The 15964-nt window shown below is 37.7% G+C and overlaps 1 protein-coding gene across 1 annotated transcript; it reads left to right on the forward strand.

The window, feature by feature from the left end:
• The first annotated feature begins 5126 nt into the window (after nt 1-5126).
• LOC112963825 (oxidation resistance protein 1-like) lies at nt 5127-15506 on the forward strand. The gene is made up of 3 exons (XM_026061241.1): nt 5127-5372; nt 10854-11038; nt 14511-15506. Exons 1-3 carry the CDS (start codon nt 5127-5129, stop codon nt 15403-15405), a joined length of 1326 nt encoding a protein of 441 aa, XP_025917026.1. The 3' UTR covers nt 15406-15506.
• Nucleotides 15507-15964: the final 458 nt, after the last annotated feature.

The following is a 15964-nucleotide window of genomic DNA, read 5'->3' on the forward strand; positions in this document are numbered from 1 at the left end:
GTGTGACTCGCTTTATTGCAATATTTGCTTTATTGTGGTAGTCTGGAACCAAACCCGCAATATCTCCAAGGTATGCCTGTATATGTGGTGCAGCAGTGAAGGAAACTTAATATTATTAATATATACTATGAAGTATATCTGAAAATTTGGCAAGTTACTTCTATTTATCCTGAAGGTGAAATCTTCTGTCAGAAGAATGCCGGTGTGATGCAAGTGCCGGGAGTGTCCTGTGTGGAGTCGGTTTTGCTTTTCTTCTCTGTTTGGAGAAGTGGCCTACTAATACAGAATACCTTAGATTTGTTTCAACTGAAGTTTTTTTGTCCTCTAGTTTATTGTTTCTGCCTAGAGTACAATACAGCTGACTGGATAGCAGAAGAGGGTCATGTGTTATAGGAGCACCACAAACTGACCTTGAATCAGTATTTAATCCTTTGCAGAAAAAAAGCTGTATTGGAGTGTTTGAAGTGCTAATGCAGCAGTAACAAGGCCTTGGATACGTTTAGTTTGGGGCTTTGCTTTTAAAGAAAGATATGGACAAAAGAATCATGAGGAGAGCAATGATGAGGATCAAGGGTTTTTGAGAGCGTGACTTATGAGGAAGGACTGAATGAATAGCAGTTGCTCAGCCTAGGCAAGAGAAGACTGAAGGGGCCATTATTTAGGATGCCATCTTGGTCTGAACCCCTACCCTTTTGGCTAGAGAATTGTAGGCTACTAGCATCCTGTAGGCTGCTAGTAGGGTTGTCTTGTTTCTGGCTGCTAGCACTTTAGAAGATATTTTGGAAATAATATTGTAGTAATTGGTATAAACATACTATCTTACTGCAAAAGGAGCAGAAGGGGCAATGAGACAATTGCTCTGCTGAGATCTGGCCCTTGCTATTAGGAATTCTAGGGGGGAAAAAAACATGTCACCCAGCTTTATGGGATATAAAGATTTCCTACATTAATTTTTTTGGTTCTTTTATAAATAGATTATACAGATCTAATTGCTACTGAGCAGAACTAATCTAATAAAGATCTAGTATCTGTTTCCTCTGTTTTATCAGTTAGAAAGTTGCTTCATGTGGTGCTAAATAACAGCTTATTAGAAAATGTTTTAAAGACTACTATTCTTTCCTTACCTCCTTACCTGATTCAGTTTGTACAAAATCTTTACCCAATACATGCTGTGTTCTTTGTGTGTGTGTGTTTGGGGGGGGGGGAATGTGTGGGCTTTTTTGTTGTGTTTTTTTGTTGTTTTGGGTTTTTTTCTCTTCATTTTAAGATCCTGGGAAAAAATACATCATAGACAAGCATTAAACAAGGCTGGCTCCTCTACCTGTTTTCACGCATGTGAAACTAATGCGTAATTTCTCTCTCCTTCAGTCTCATCTTCTTGACTAGAGTAAGTTCAGTTATTAATCACAAGCAACTCTAACTGCTAACTTCTCCAGTTCGCATGGTTTGTTTCAAAGGGTACTTGTTTGGCTTATTTATTCATCTGAAAAAAAATGATCTTTATAGCTTCTTTTAGTATTGAAACTAATAAAATATCAGGAGTTGAGAAAGCATTGGCAGGTTATTTGAAATTTCAATTTGAGCTTTAAGTTAATTATAGATATTGCAGAAAAATAGTGGGATAAGGGAAGAATTAATATATTGATCTATGCAGAGCTGGAAGGTACTGTAAAGCAATTCTGTAGCTTGTATCATTGCATTGTCACAATACAAACCTTGATTTCTGTTTACCTACACTTATTTCCAGAAGTCCAAAGGATGTGCTAGAGCCATCCGCAAACAGAAATTGAAGAGCTACAATTCAGTTCAGGTGGCTTACTAAGAAATGAGAAATGTGGTGTTTTTTTTTTTTTCCTTCTAATTTGAACTAGCAGTTACACATGGAGAATATTTTATCATTCAACCAAAACTCAATGGCACGGGGCCTTACAAAGGCAATTAGTAGAACCCATTTATAAATGTTAGTATTTAACTTCAGTAGTTTTCAGTTGAATGATGCTAGCTACTATTATATATTTTAATGCTATTTAAATATTTCAACATCAGAGTAGCCTTATCTAAAGCTATAGGCATCGTGTTCCCCCCAAATCCTTTTCGTGTTCCCCCCAAATCCTTTTCGTGTTCCCCCCAAATCCTTTTCGTGTTCTTATATAAAAGTTGGGATAAGATCATTCCTGTTCTCTAGACATGTTGATGACCATATGTAGTAGTTCTTATGCTCCAGTGATCTAATCTTCTGTTTCTGCATGCATGGATCCAACTTGCAGACTAAATATTGGTCTGGTGTCATTTTGAACACTGTCTTATATATCTCTATAGTTCTAGGCTTTTGAATTCTAGAGAGGTCAGATATTTTGTCAGTTGTGGTTCTGACATGTAACTACTTTGCTTCAGTGCTTCAGAGTGTTATAGAGGCCCAGTCCTGCTAAATGGCTAAGAATTAAAGCTTTTGATCAACTTAAATTTTATAAAATGTTGGGTTTCATTTCTGTCTGAAGTGGAGTGGCTACAGTTCTGATAATGTAGCACCACAGATCCCTCAGCTATACAAGTTACAGTTGACTTTTGAGTTTCTCCATGACCCAGCAAGATCAATGGTGTCATGTTTTTTTTCTTGCTGCTGTGGTCATCAAGCTTTTGTAGTCTCACTGGCTTACAAGTGGCAGCCAAGGTAAAGGTAGTGTGCAACTTTCCAAAATGAACTTGTGTGGAACAGAATTATCTTCAGGAAAATAGTTACACTGAAAAGACACTGATTCCCATTGGTGCTGAGGCCTTTTTAGATATCTGCATTCTGTGCTGACAGTTGTTTCAGCTTTCATGTGCTTCCTAGAATACTAGAAACACAAAGATAACCAAAAGATAAGTTTACTTTAATCTCAAAAATAAATAGCTTCTTCATACAGCAAAGAGGTTGTTGGAGGCTTTGCAGTAAACCATCAGGGAAGTATAAAGTGTGTTTCTGCTACTCTGACCCATTTCTATGACTGAAACACCTAATAACTTTTTTCCAAGACTTACCTGCAATTGGCAGATTCTGTATTATAAACAGGCAGCTCAAGCTTGAACTGTGAGCAGAGATTTGGAGCTTGATAGTCACCTCCTCTGCTTGGCCTGCTAGGCAATTAGCGTGTGTAACTTGGCAGTGTCTGCATCCCTCTCTTGACCTGGGAGACTTAGGTCAAACTAGGATATGATATATTTGCATCCTGTATCCTCGTATAGTGAGGGGAGATATAATGCTGCCTTAGAGAGCAGGAATCAAAATGGGTACTGATGGGAAGGGCGGGTGTTATTGCATTAGGTATGGAAGGGGATGTAGATCAAAAAATTAAGAACTAGAGAAGACTGTAAGCTCCTGGGGAACTTAAGAGTTCTCCTGGGAGCTGCTTACCTTAAATATGCTTCCAACAGGCTCCTTCCCCCTTGCTCAGCTTCTGTAATAAGTTACTCAAGCACTCCAAAACCTGTAATGCACAGTAGGTTCACCTGTCCTAAAGAACAAATAACTTTCCGTTCCTTATGTCAGCAATAAAAATGGAAGTGGTTATTTGTGCAAGACTTTATTCTACTGTTCAACTACTGAAAGGGGAGAAAATAACTTAACTCGATCTCTTGAGTGACACCTGTCTACAAACTCTTTAAATACATGAGTGCAAACTAGTGAGAAGAAAAGGAAGTCCTAAGTTGGCATTAGGAGAAAAATTTGGGATATATGCAGATCAAGTGTGTTATGTAAGTTAGTAGTGTGAGGTTTCTCTATTTCTACCTAACAGTAGCAGAGGAAATTACATGCTTGGCCTGAAAAAAGGCTATTCTATGTGCAAACTATTAAGGGAGGTATGGGATCCTGAATCAAAACAGTTTTTGTTGTTTTTTAAGCTGCATACTTTTACCACAAAAGTCAAAGGATCTGAACCACTGTTGTTGCCAGCAGCCTAATTGTTTTCTTTCAAAGCTTTGATACAAATTGAAAAACTTGGGGCAGCTATAATCTAATAGCTCTTGCGGTTTTTCAGCAGCTTTCCAAGTGGGCACCTGTTGTATTGCAAGGTCAGGTATAAACTTAGACAAAATATTTGATGTTGAAGAGGAGCATGTTGGCTATAACTGTTGTAGACATACATCTTCAGGATATTTTATTCATTACTGATTTGGCTTAATTTCCCCTAGCTACACTTGTAGCTTCTTTAAAAGCTTTTAATATCCTCAATAATGAAGGTTTTGTTTTAGGTACCTTTTTTTAAAGCTACAGTTAGCAAATTGGGAAAGAAATACCTTTTAATGTATTGAATGAAGATAGGATGCAAAACTGCAGTATTTAGACTTTCAGAACTTCAAGAAAGTAAGCTTAGTTTTCTATTATCATTAATAGCTATTAAAACTTACTATAATTCATACTATCTGTGGGTCAAATATTATCTTGTAGGTATGGGAACATTTTCTAGAGGATTCAACATGAGTACTTTACTGGGGTGTTCTTTATGTAAGGAAATATACATCTGACTACTGTTCTTCGTTTATTAAGAAGAAAAATCTTAGGGAAAATGTTCCCATACCTACAAGATAAGGAAACCACTTCTGTTGTGTTGTCTTTTGTAGCTTGCCCAGTGTAGTAAATGTAAGATATTCATTGCTAAGCTGTAAGGTTTTGGGGTATTCCCCCCCCCCTTAGGCATTGCAGAACTTCCTATATAACTTGTGTTGGGTTTTCTTTCTCCAATATCTTGATAGTTTCAACTACCCATGTAGAAATTTAAGAGTTGGTGGGGGGAGACGGGTAAAATTCTTACAAGTATTCTTCTAGTTTCTCTTCTAGTGTTGCAGCTGGATAGTAATTAAAAACAGAAATGCACATAAGTTTCTGTAAATGCTTATTAAGTTTCCTTAGTATCTTAGATGAGGCTTAAATAGAAGTAAAGCATGTTTTTCATTTTCAACCTGCCCATCCTAAGATGTGTTTAAAAAAAAATAAGATTTGCTTCCTGGATTCAGCTTGGTTTGAAATATTTAACTGAGTATATTCACTTAGGGTAATGGCAATTTGAATGTATCAATAACAAGAGGATCGAGTTAGGGATCATTTAGGCAAGCTGGACATTCACAGGTCTGTGGGGCCTGATGGGATGCACCCACAAGTGTGGAGGGAGCTGGCAAACATCGTTTCTAGGCCACTCTCCATCTTTGAAAGGACGTGGAGAACAGGAGAGGTGCCTGCAGGCTGGGAGAAAGCTAATGTCGCTCCAGCCTTCAAAAAGGGCAAGGAGGAGGACCCAGGGAACTACAGGCCAGYCRGCCTSACCTCRATCCCTGGAAAGGTGGTGGAGCAGCTCATCCTGAGCGCCATCTCCAGGCATATGAAGGACAAGAAGGTGATCAGGAGTAGTCAGCATGGATTCCCAAAGGGGAAATCATGCTTCACCAACCTGATAGGCTTCTCTGCTGGAATGACTGGCTGGGTGGACGAGGGGAGAGCAGTGGATGTTGTCTACCCTGACTTCAGCAAGGCTTTCAGCACTGTCTCCCATAACACTGTCTTCCCTAGGCAAGCTCAGGAAGTGCGAGCTAGATGAGTGAACTGTGAGGCGGATTGAGAAGTGGCTGAATGGCAGAGCCCAGAGGGTTGTGATTAGTGGTGCAAAGTCTAGTTGGAGGCCTGTAGCTAGCGGTGTTCCCCAGGGGTCAATACTGAGTCCAGTCTTGTTCAACTTAGTCCTCAGTGACCTGGATGAATGGACAGAGTGCACCCTCAGCAAGTTTGCTGATGATCCAAAAGTGTGAGGAGTGGCCGAGACACCAGAGGGCTGTGCTGCCATTCAGAGGGACTTTGACAGGGTGGAGAGCTGGGCAGATGGGAACTTTGTGAAGTTCAGTAAAGGTTAGGGCAGAGTYGTGCCCCTGGGGAGGAATAACCCCATGCCCCAGTACAAGCTGGGGACTGACCTGCTGGAGAGCAGCTCTGCAGAGAAGGCCCTGGGAGTGCTGGTTGACARCCAGTTGACCACAAGCCAGCAATGTGCCCTTGTGGCCAAGAAGGCCAATGGTATCCTGGGTTGCATCAGGAAGAGCGTTGCCAGCAGGTCGAGGGGGGTGATCCTCCCCYTCTGCTCAGMCCTGGTGAGGCAGCRTCTGGAGTACTGTGTCCAGTGCTGGACTCCCTGGTACAAGAGACATGGAGCTATTGGAGTGAGTCCAGTGGAGGGCTACTAAGATGATGAAGGGACTGGAGCCTCTCTCCTGTGAGGAAAGGCTGAGAGAGCTGGGCCTGTTCAGCCTGGAGAAGAGAAGACTGAGAAGGGATCTTATGTATCTGAAGGGAGGGTGTAGGGAGGATGAGGCCAGATTCTTTTCAGTGATGCCCAGTGACAGGACGAGAGGCAACAGGCACAAACTGAAAGAAACACAGAAAGTTCTGTCTGAACATAAGGGTAAACTTCTTTACTAAGAAGGTAACAGAGCAGGTTGCCCAGAGAGGTTGTGGAGTCTCTATCCTTGGAGATATTCCAAAGCTCTGTGTATGCAATCCTCAGCAATGTGCTCTAGGTGGCCCTGCTTGAGCAGGTGGGTTGGACTAGATGATCTCCAGAGGTCCCTTCTAACCTCAACCATTCTGTGTGATTCTGTGAAGAGTATAGCTAATCCCCCTGCAGTATGAAAACTTATAGATCCATTCACATAAAGTATTTCTTGCTTCTTAATAGTAAATATTTAAGCGTTGAGGGTAGAAGCCTTGTGACAGAGACCTGACTTCTTAAAAGGTGCATGTGTGCGTGAGTGTAAATGTATACATACATACATACATAATACTTTCCTGAAGATGTAAAGTTAAATGCTGTCAGTTGAATCATGTAGTTCACTTGTGTTGTCTTCGTCATAAATATCAAGCCAGTAAGTATCAAAAAGTAGAATGTGCTTCAGGGCCAGAAATATTGTAGTGGTTTGTTTGTCTCTTAAACAGATGACAACAAAATAGTGACTTCTTGCTGAAGAGTTATGAAGCCAGTGTTTTCAGGATGTGTAGGCTTTCAACTGGTTGTGTTCGTTTCAACAGAAGTGCTTGATCAGCTTTGTGAAGTACGTACAAAAGGCTGATACTGCCCAAGGTTTAATTCTTCTATATTTCTCTATCAGTATAATGAATTTTAAATAGAATTAAACTGTCAGACCTTTATTTATCTATTGATGCAGAGGGTTTATGCTGAGGGTTTACCTRTTGGTGTAGAGGGCTTCTTCTGTACCAATATATGCAAGCTTCTAAGGTTTCTATCTGTATGTTTAGTTGAGGTTACAGAGGCAGGCTTTGGAGTTGTCTGTGCATGTCAAGGACACCTACCTGATGTACACAGTTTTCCAGCCCTCAGATCATCTTCTGACTATTCTAGGAAGCTGGCATGYGCAACAGAAGGTCCTTGAGTATGTTTTGTCTAAATCAGTAGTCATGGGCCCTCCTTCAGTTGGAGGTTTGCCTGCAGGAAGATTGTATGTCTACTGTACCTCAGCATCTGGTTTATCTAAATGGCACAAGGGACTGTCCAGTTTCTTTAAACAGTTTGGAATTTGCCTTGGAAACAGATTTTTGTCCTGGATATGGTGACATCTACTTGAGATATTGACAAGCCCAGCTTGTGCTGTTTGACTGGTGAGTTTTGGGGTTGGTTGATTGGTTTTGGTGGGGGGGCGGGAAATCTATGTAAAATTGACTTATGGAATTCTTCACTTATTTTGCAATAAAATATTTCTTTAATTTGTTTTGGACCTGAACTTTTAACTTGCTTCTGAGAGCACAGGTGCAGTGTTTGTTTGTTTCAGTTTTTTGTTTTAACCAGGGACCTTGTTGACATATCACCTATGTCAATTGTGACAGATAATGCTTGATGGGAAAAACAATCTCCTGTTATTGTCTGAAGTCTGAGCAATCTCAAAGGCTTCAATATGTTTTGTGTACTTAATTACAAGGAAGAATCACAAAATAAAGTGAACAAATGAAGACAAAATCTTAGTCCAGAAATGAAGATCTCTCTAGGGAACCTGATTAGTGATTGCTGCTACCGAGGAATACATCATTTTAGATGCTGGTATTGTACATCAAAATCCTGAAATTAGAGCAGACACACAGCTTTACTTTTCTACTCTGACCCTTTTCCCCCTTTCCAGCCTGACTTGTTTTGAAGTTGATCATGTGACATGCGGGCAGTGGAAGGTGGATAGCTCYGGTCCTGAATTTTGATTGTGGTGTTATTTGCATAGGTTTTTGGATCCTCTCATCCTTTTGGCTGAAATAGCTATAAAGAAACTCTTGTTTACTGTTGTTCAGACAGCAGAGTTAGTCTTCCAGCAGTAAAGAATCTTGTATGGATAAGATTTTGCTTTTTGTAATACTGAGAAAGACCCTATTTAACACATCTCAAAAGTATGTAGCACACTTTAAAGAACCGTTTGTCTGTCTTAATATGCTGGGTCTGATGTTGCACTGTAGTAGGGATTTTCCTTTTTTCTTTTTCCTGATCTCTTTCTGTAAGCTATCTTTAGAATTATTCAAAGAWTTAATTGATAGATTTAATTTTCAGTGCTTAACTTCTCAGCTGCTTGAACATTAAAGACCATATATATGAGGTGCATTCATTTGTCATTAAAACCTGTTCCCCTGAAATAGTAACAATTCTAAATTCTCTGTAGTCAAGAACTTGGTCAAACATTACATCCATGTTACCTCTTTGGAACCATGTAATGCCATGTCGGATCCCTTGAGTTCAGTTTGCTTCTCTTTTGTTAGAAGTGTAGRTGGGTTTCTGTAGTACTTGAGTGTTTTCTAAACATTAGGCTTACAAATACCTCCAAAACAATGTGTGTGTGTGCATGCGTGTGTGCGCACATGTGTTCTGCTAGTCTCCTTGTTTTTCAATGTGTGTGTCCAGTACAACTTTTATTTTCTTACTTCAACATGAGTGCCTGCCCGCGTATACTTTTGGTATGTTGTTACAGGACACTGAGCCCTCTTAGATTTTTTTTTTAATCTTTGGATATATATTTCATCATAGAATATGTCCTTTGCCACTAAAAAGGGTTATGGCCTAGCCTTTTGAATCGGATCTGGAGAATATTAATAAAAATTTCATTTTCAGAGTTCTCTTAATAATGACCATACATGACTTAGAAGTGATGTTGCTTTTTGTACTATGTGCTAAACTTACAGAAGTAGTATTTCTTTAAACAKAAGCAATTGTTCAGCGTAGACTCATTGATTTCTGTAGTCATATGAAATTACTTTCTAGTCTACAGTGGATGTTACTTAAACTTCTGTTGACTGTCATTCTCTTGAAATTCCTTCTTGCATGGTGAAAATCTACCTGCCATACAGTGCTGGGGGGGGGGGGGGGGGGGGGAGGGAATGTATCAGTGATAGTGTGTGTCCTAGAAATCTTAAAACTGTAACTATGTCTTGCTGACTCTTAGAGTACAAAATACATGTTAAACTTCAAAATGGCACATGCAAAACCTGACTAGGCACTGAACTACTAAGAGGACTTAAGTGTAGACACTTGAGCTACTTTCAGACTGTTCTTATTTCACTATAATAGTGATAYTATTGGTTATTGCTGTAGATTTTAATTTTTTGTTGTTTATAACTTTTCTGCCCACTATATAGCTTTTTTCTTTAACTGTGATGGTGATTGGCCATCACAATGCTGTAAATAAACTTCTGTAAATGGGAAGGAATGCAGTTCTATCTTATGCACTGCCGATGCATCTTTCTCAAACAAAAGGGAAAGAAATTTCCCCAACACATCTCAATTATTTYTCATGGAACTGGATATTTGTTTGATTTCTGATAAATTTTGTCAGTATATGAAGCAACTTTTGTGGGACTCTTACACAAGTTTTGGATGTCCTTGTAAATTTGTAAAGCCTTCAGGATTATTCAGGATCTATAACTGAAGGATCACTATCATCCTACTTAAAGTTGCATTTACTGCAGTTAATTTTAGCTTTAACTCTGTTTATTGTTCTGTCAGTTTAACATCTTTTAATGGGCAGCTGGCTAATACTGTATGTTTCTAACTACTCGAGTTCAATGTATAGTAAATTAGTTTGACATTTGTATTACATAAGAACCCCACTGTTTATTATGAATATCAACTTTCTTTACACTTTTTCCATACTAAGTTTAAAATCTACTCTTATGCATATCCTACAGCAATATCACTATGATTAAATTAATCCAAAACTGCATCTTGATGTTGTTTGTCATGAAAAATCTAATATTTTTAAACAAATTTTGTTCCATAAATTTGTCTGTCTAATTGAGCAATAGGTCCATTAAGTCCCAGTGATTTGAATCAGATACTCCTGTTGCTTTTGTGTAAAGAAAATGGAGGCAAATGACTGTTTACAATGATCTCTCTTATTTTTGAATAGGGAGAAGAGAGTAAGGCTCTAAAAAATGCTTGAATTTTCTTGTGAAAATAGCAGAAATGAAAGGGGGGGGGGAAACCTGTGGTTATTTGGGAAGGATATGATCTTTATCTTGAGGAGCTGCCTAGCATATCCTTTAGTGTTCAAGTAGTTTTATTTATTTTACTTAGCATAATTATTAAGTAGCTGTACAGAACAGAACTGTTTTCTTTTGGAGAAACAGGTAGTATTGATTTGCTTCCACAAGAAAAACTGTATGTTTTTAGATGACAACAAAGCACAAGAAAATGTGGTTGGTGACTAGTAAAAGTTGCTCAAATAAAGATTGAAATTTAAAGATGTTTTAATAAAAAATAGAAAATACTCTTTCCTACAAAAAATTGAGAATAAGCTGAAACACTAAGGAGAAAACTTACCACTTTTTTTCCCTCTCATTTTAGGGAACAGTCAATGGTGTGCTGCTAGTGACGCCAAATAATATAATGTTTGATCCCCATAAAATGGATCCTCTGGTCCAAGAGAACGGCTGTGAAGAGTATGGCATCATGTGTCCAATGGAAGAAGTGATGTCAGCTGCTTTGTATAAGGAAATTGTGGACAGCAAAATTAAGGATTCATTAACCATGTAAGATAGAATAGTGTTTATAAAGTTTTGAGTAAATATGAACTGTAGCCATGTTGCTAACAACATAAAACTAGAGCAAGCACTTTTTTCTCCTTTTAATGAAGAATGTCCAAGATTGACCTGGAGAGACTCTTGCGAAAGCTTGCATTATCTTAAGATCTTATGTTCTATATACTATACAGAATATCTTCTCTTCTATATACATGGATTTTTAGCTTCCTCCAATAATGTCTCTTAAAATCTGTATATATAACCTGTGGCAAGACATACCAGAACACTTCCTTTCCCCCTTGCCCACTATGAAATTGTGAAYGGATACTTTTGTCTTTTTATGGAAACTTAAAAACTCTTCTACAAAATGGAAAAGCCTAACTTAAACAGCTTTAGATTTAAATCTTTATTGTATACCACTTTCTATTTGTTTCTGAAGTTGGCTTCACATACTCTCTTGTTGTTGTGACAGTAGTTATAAGAGTAATCTTTGCTAGTTTTTTTTATATATTTTTAAGGGATTGGCAGTAGAATTTTTTCCTTCTTGGCTAGGGGAAAAAAGTGTGTGTTCTTCTTCAGTCTAACATTGCCTGAGGTGAGCAGAGTGAATTTTGATTGGTGTACCATAGTCACTGGTGTTTAGCATGATGACATTTAAAACTGGCTTTAAACTGCGTTATCAAAAATTTTTGTTTAATTTTGTCTGTTTCCTAATTTTTATTCTATTTATTTATTTTTATTCTATTTATTCTTTATTTTATCATTAAAAAATAGGTTGAATTCTAATATTAAAGCTGAACAGGACCTTTAAAGAAAAAAAGGTAAAAATCATGCCACCTTTGTATATAAAAGCCCAGAAAGGGCATAAACATTTGCAGACTATTGACCATCAAATTTCATGGAAACGAATTCCTTTAACCCCTTTTTTTTCTAGGTAGTTGTATGTAACTATGACGAAGTAAATCTGTTTGCCTGATTTTTATGTTATTTTTTAAAATTCAACCATTTTAAGGAGGTAACAGTTGTTCTGTACTATAAGTCTAAAGCTATTCACTAACTTTGAAAAACATCCTTTTACAGCCATTACAGGTAGAACTTTAAGCACATCTATCTTTAAGATTAAAAATACCTGGACAACCAGAAGAAATAACTGTCTCATACCATTTTTAAGCGCAGTTTCAGCAGCGACCTAATAATAGACTGGTATCTTGACATGGGCTTGTTTGCAGCCCGAAGCAATGTCTGTCTTGAGAGAGCAACCCATCTTAATACACTAGTATTTGGGGGGCTTTTTGATGTACAGTGAGGCCTTCAGCACGACTGTTTTCTGGAAGCTTATTTTCAAGATTGAAAAACTTTTTCAGAATGGTTATAATAGCATTTATTCACTGCATGATATACTAATTGTTTTTCTATTTAATTGGAGAAGTTGAAGAAATCTTTTAAGGCTTTATCATGAAGCCTACATGCAACAACATTGACTAAAGTTGTAACCTAAGAAAAGTTCCATTTAAGCAAACAAACAATTCGTTGTATAGTCAGTTATAGGTATGATCTGATGTGTAATGTAAGTAACATTACTGTAAGATTTACCTTCAATTCCCTGTAGATTTTTGTGCAATTGTATCTAGCTTGTAGTACAAATGCACACAGAATTAAAACATGTCTAATAAAAGGTTACAGTGGGCATTCAAAGCCCTATATGTCCTATCAGATTTGTCTTCCTTATCTATTTGATAAACTATTAAATGGAATATGAACACCTAAATTATTCTTCAGTCCCAGCACTTTTATGCCTTTTCTCCTAAAAATTTGAGGCATGTTAATAAAGTTTCAGGAAAATAAAATACAAATTTCTGATCTGTAACCAGAACTCCAGCAAGATCTGATATGATTTTGTGTATCTTGAGGTATCTGAGACTTAAATCATGTTTAGTCTTCTGCTATAATTAATACTGTTTTCCTCTCCCAGTTTTAACAACTTTAAAATCTGTTTACACTTGGAAAAACAACAGGAATGCCAAAAATAATCTTATTGTTATAATGGAAATAGAAATCACAATACAGATAGTGGTGTGGGGGTTTTTTTGGTCCTTAAAACTGTAATTTAATGTTGTGTATATTTTTTATATATAAGCCATACTCTGTGGTGAAATTGAAAAAAATTAAAAATATACAGAATTGTTACCAATTTCACTAACCTTAGGTTGTGCTTGTCCAAGAGCAGCAATTTTCAGTATAATTCCTAAATACTGAGGAAACGGCTCATTTGTAATGAGCGATAAACTCTAATCCACATGCTTCACAAGCAAAATCACACCATCAGCACAAGCTTAATGTCCTATTAACAAGAGGATGTATATGCTCTGCAAACATCCTAAAGTTTAGTAATGTCTGGGTGATGATATCAGTGATATGACCTAACTGGATAAAAAGTTTTACAGAATTTGGAGTGGATTCATACTTCCTCAGGATGAGGGGATTAAGGCACAAGCTTCTTAAAAGGATTGATACTAGATAATAGAAGAAGTAATGGACTTGTGGTAGCAAGGAAGATGGCATGGTAAACTTTTTAATTGAAAGTATGTTAAAACAAGAGAAATTGTTTATGGAAATCTTGTACCACCTAAGAATTTTTTTGGGAACACTGACAAAAGATTGAGTCATGTACATGCACTTGAGAATGTTCACAGCCCCCTTCTAGTCCTCCTCTTCTAAAACTTAAAGAATTTCTAGTAAGCTTATTTCTAAAGGCAGGTTTTGAATATGATAATTTCCTTTGGGGAAGATAAATTCTGCTCTCGTCCTTGCACTTTTTTGCACTATTTATCARCATTCATCTCTGTTCTTTGAAATGTTCAGTTAGGTAATATAACATAGTAATGGATTTATTTTGCCTAATAGTATTTTCAGAGTTAGGTGCCTGTCTAAGCTGGTCAGCTAAGACACTGTAATCACTGTTACATATTTCCCATGGGCAGAATGGTGAGATCTACTCTGGTTCCTGTAGCTGTGCACTGAGTAGCTTAGCTAAGGTTAGACAGTGATTTCTGCTATTCATGTCTTAACAGTGAGCAAAGTGTTAGCTTCATAATAGAATGGGACATACATATGTTACTATAATGGCCTCTTTAGTAGACAGAGCTTAAAAGATTGTGGAGGACTTCTACCTTGAGACTATAGTTGTGTAGGATTTTTTCTTTTGTTTTTACACTTCCTGCCTTTCAGGCAGGCTGGTGGGTTTCGTAGGAGCACATCTTCTGGCAAAGCAGCGTTGTGAAGTTGTGAAGTCATCTGGGTCACCCTGGCAAAAGGTCTGCCACAGGCCTACCTTTATAAGAATGTAATTTATGGTTGTTTCTTATTCAGGATTAATTTTTTTTTTTAATCCCTTTCTTAAGTATCATTTAATGCTGAAAGAAATTACTAAAAAGTGAAATAAAAGGCATCTGGTATTATAACACTCTTATTTGCTTAACAGAGATGTAGAACAGCTGTCTATAAGGGAACTTTGCCATGCCAAGAAAGTTGCCAGGAGCAATACAGATGAAATGGATTCAAGGATTCGGGATACAGGCAATGACAGTGCTAGTACTGCCCCGAGGAGCACAGAGGAATCCCTTTCAGAAGACGTGTTCACAGAATCAGAACTCTCTCCAATACGTGAGGAACTTGTCTCTTCAGACGAGCTTCGACAAGATAAATCTTCTGGAGCATCATCAGAATCTGTCCAAACAATAAACCAGACTAGTGCAAAATGCTTAACAATCATTTCAGACTCAAATGAAGCTCCTGGTGACTTAAAATCCAGTGCTGAACTGACTGTAAATGTTAAACAGTTTGGTACTCCCAGTCTAGGTTTAGAAACTGCTAAAATATCTCTAAAGGAAGAACAAGAATCTAGTGAAACTGTTGCAAACATCCTTCCACAGTCTTTGCAAGGATCACGTCACAGTGAAGAGCATGACACGCAGGCAGAAATCAGCAGAGATCAAGATTCCACACTAGGAAATGAACCAAAGGGGGAGAGTAAGACAGGAGAGGAATGTCCCCATTGTGAAGATGCCACAGACTCTCAAAAGAAAGAGACAACTGGCAAAGGAAAGCCAGTGAAAGAGCGAACTCAAGACTCGGAGACAGAAGTTGAGGAACTTCGTAAACTCTGGAAGACCCACACTATGCAACAAACCAGAAAACAAAGAGAGAACTTGCAGCAGGATTCACAAAAGGAAACTAATCAGAAAACCGTGACTGCAGGAGATGGGCAGTTAGAAGGTAAGGGAGTCAGTGTTTATAGGTACAGCGCAAGTCTTCAGATTTGCAATATCTCCAGTTCCTTGGAATTTTCTCTTCCTTTGCTTTTACTCATTATGTAAACCATTCTGTAGAACACATCTCCCCATATATTTGCTTATATTTGTCTTTAGCTTGAATATAGATAAGCTGTGTTTCTGAAAATTTTGAAAATTACCAGGGGCAAAATATTGTTAAGAAAACTGAAAGCTTGGATACCTTTGTTCCTGCCATTTTTCTTCATCGAAATTATATTTGTTATTATTTTAATGCAATATCTTTTTAAGGAAGTTTTAAATGAGCCAATGGTACCAAACTTATGAGGCATTAGTCACTGCAGAGCTCAAAATTAAAAATGTTTCTTGGCAGTCAGCTAACTGTGACTTAAATCTTGGTCCTAAAGTACATGTGTATGAATGTATTTCGCTGTATAAATTTCATCTTTTGTACAGGGTGTCTGCGTTGTGGTTAAGGTAAGAGAATGAGACTTAAACTGATTTTTTGGAATTGTGTTTTACTTGCATCTTGCCGTTCTTCGTGCTGACTAGAACAAGGTTGAATGCATGAAAAGCATTTCTCAATATAAGTAAGAGCTAGATAATAAGATACTGATAACAAGCAATGAATGTGGGGAACAAGTAG

The sequence above is a fragment of the Apteryx rowi genome, unplaced genomic scaffold (assembly GCF_003343035.1).
Source record: "Apteryx rowi isolate R43461 unplaced genomic scaffold, aptRow1 scaffold_1787, whole genome shotgun sequence".
NCBI lineage: Eukaryota > Metazoa > Chordata > Aves > Apterygiformes > Apterygidae > Apteryx > Apteryx rowi.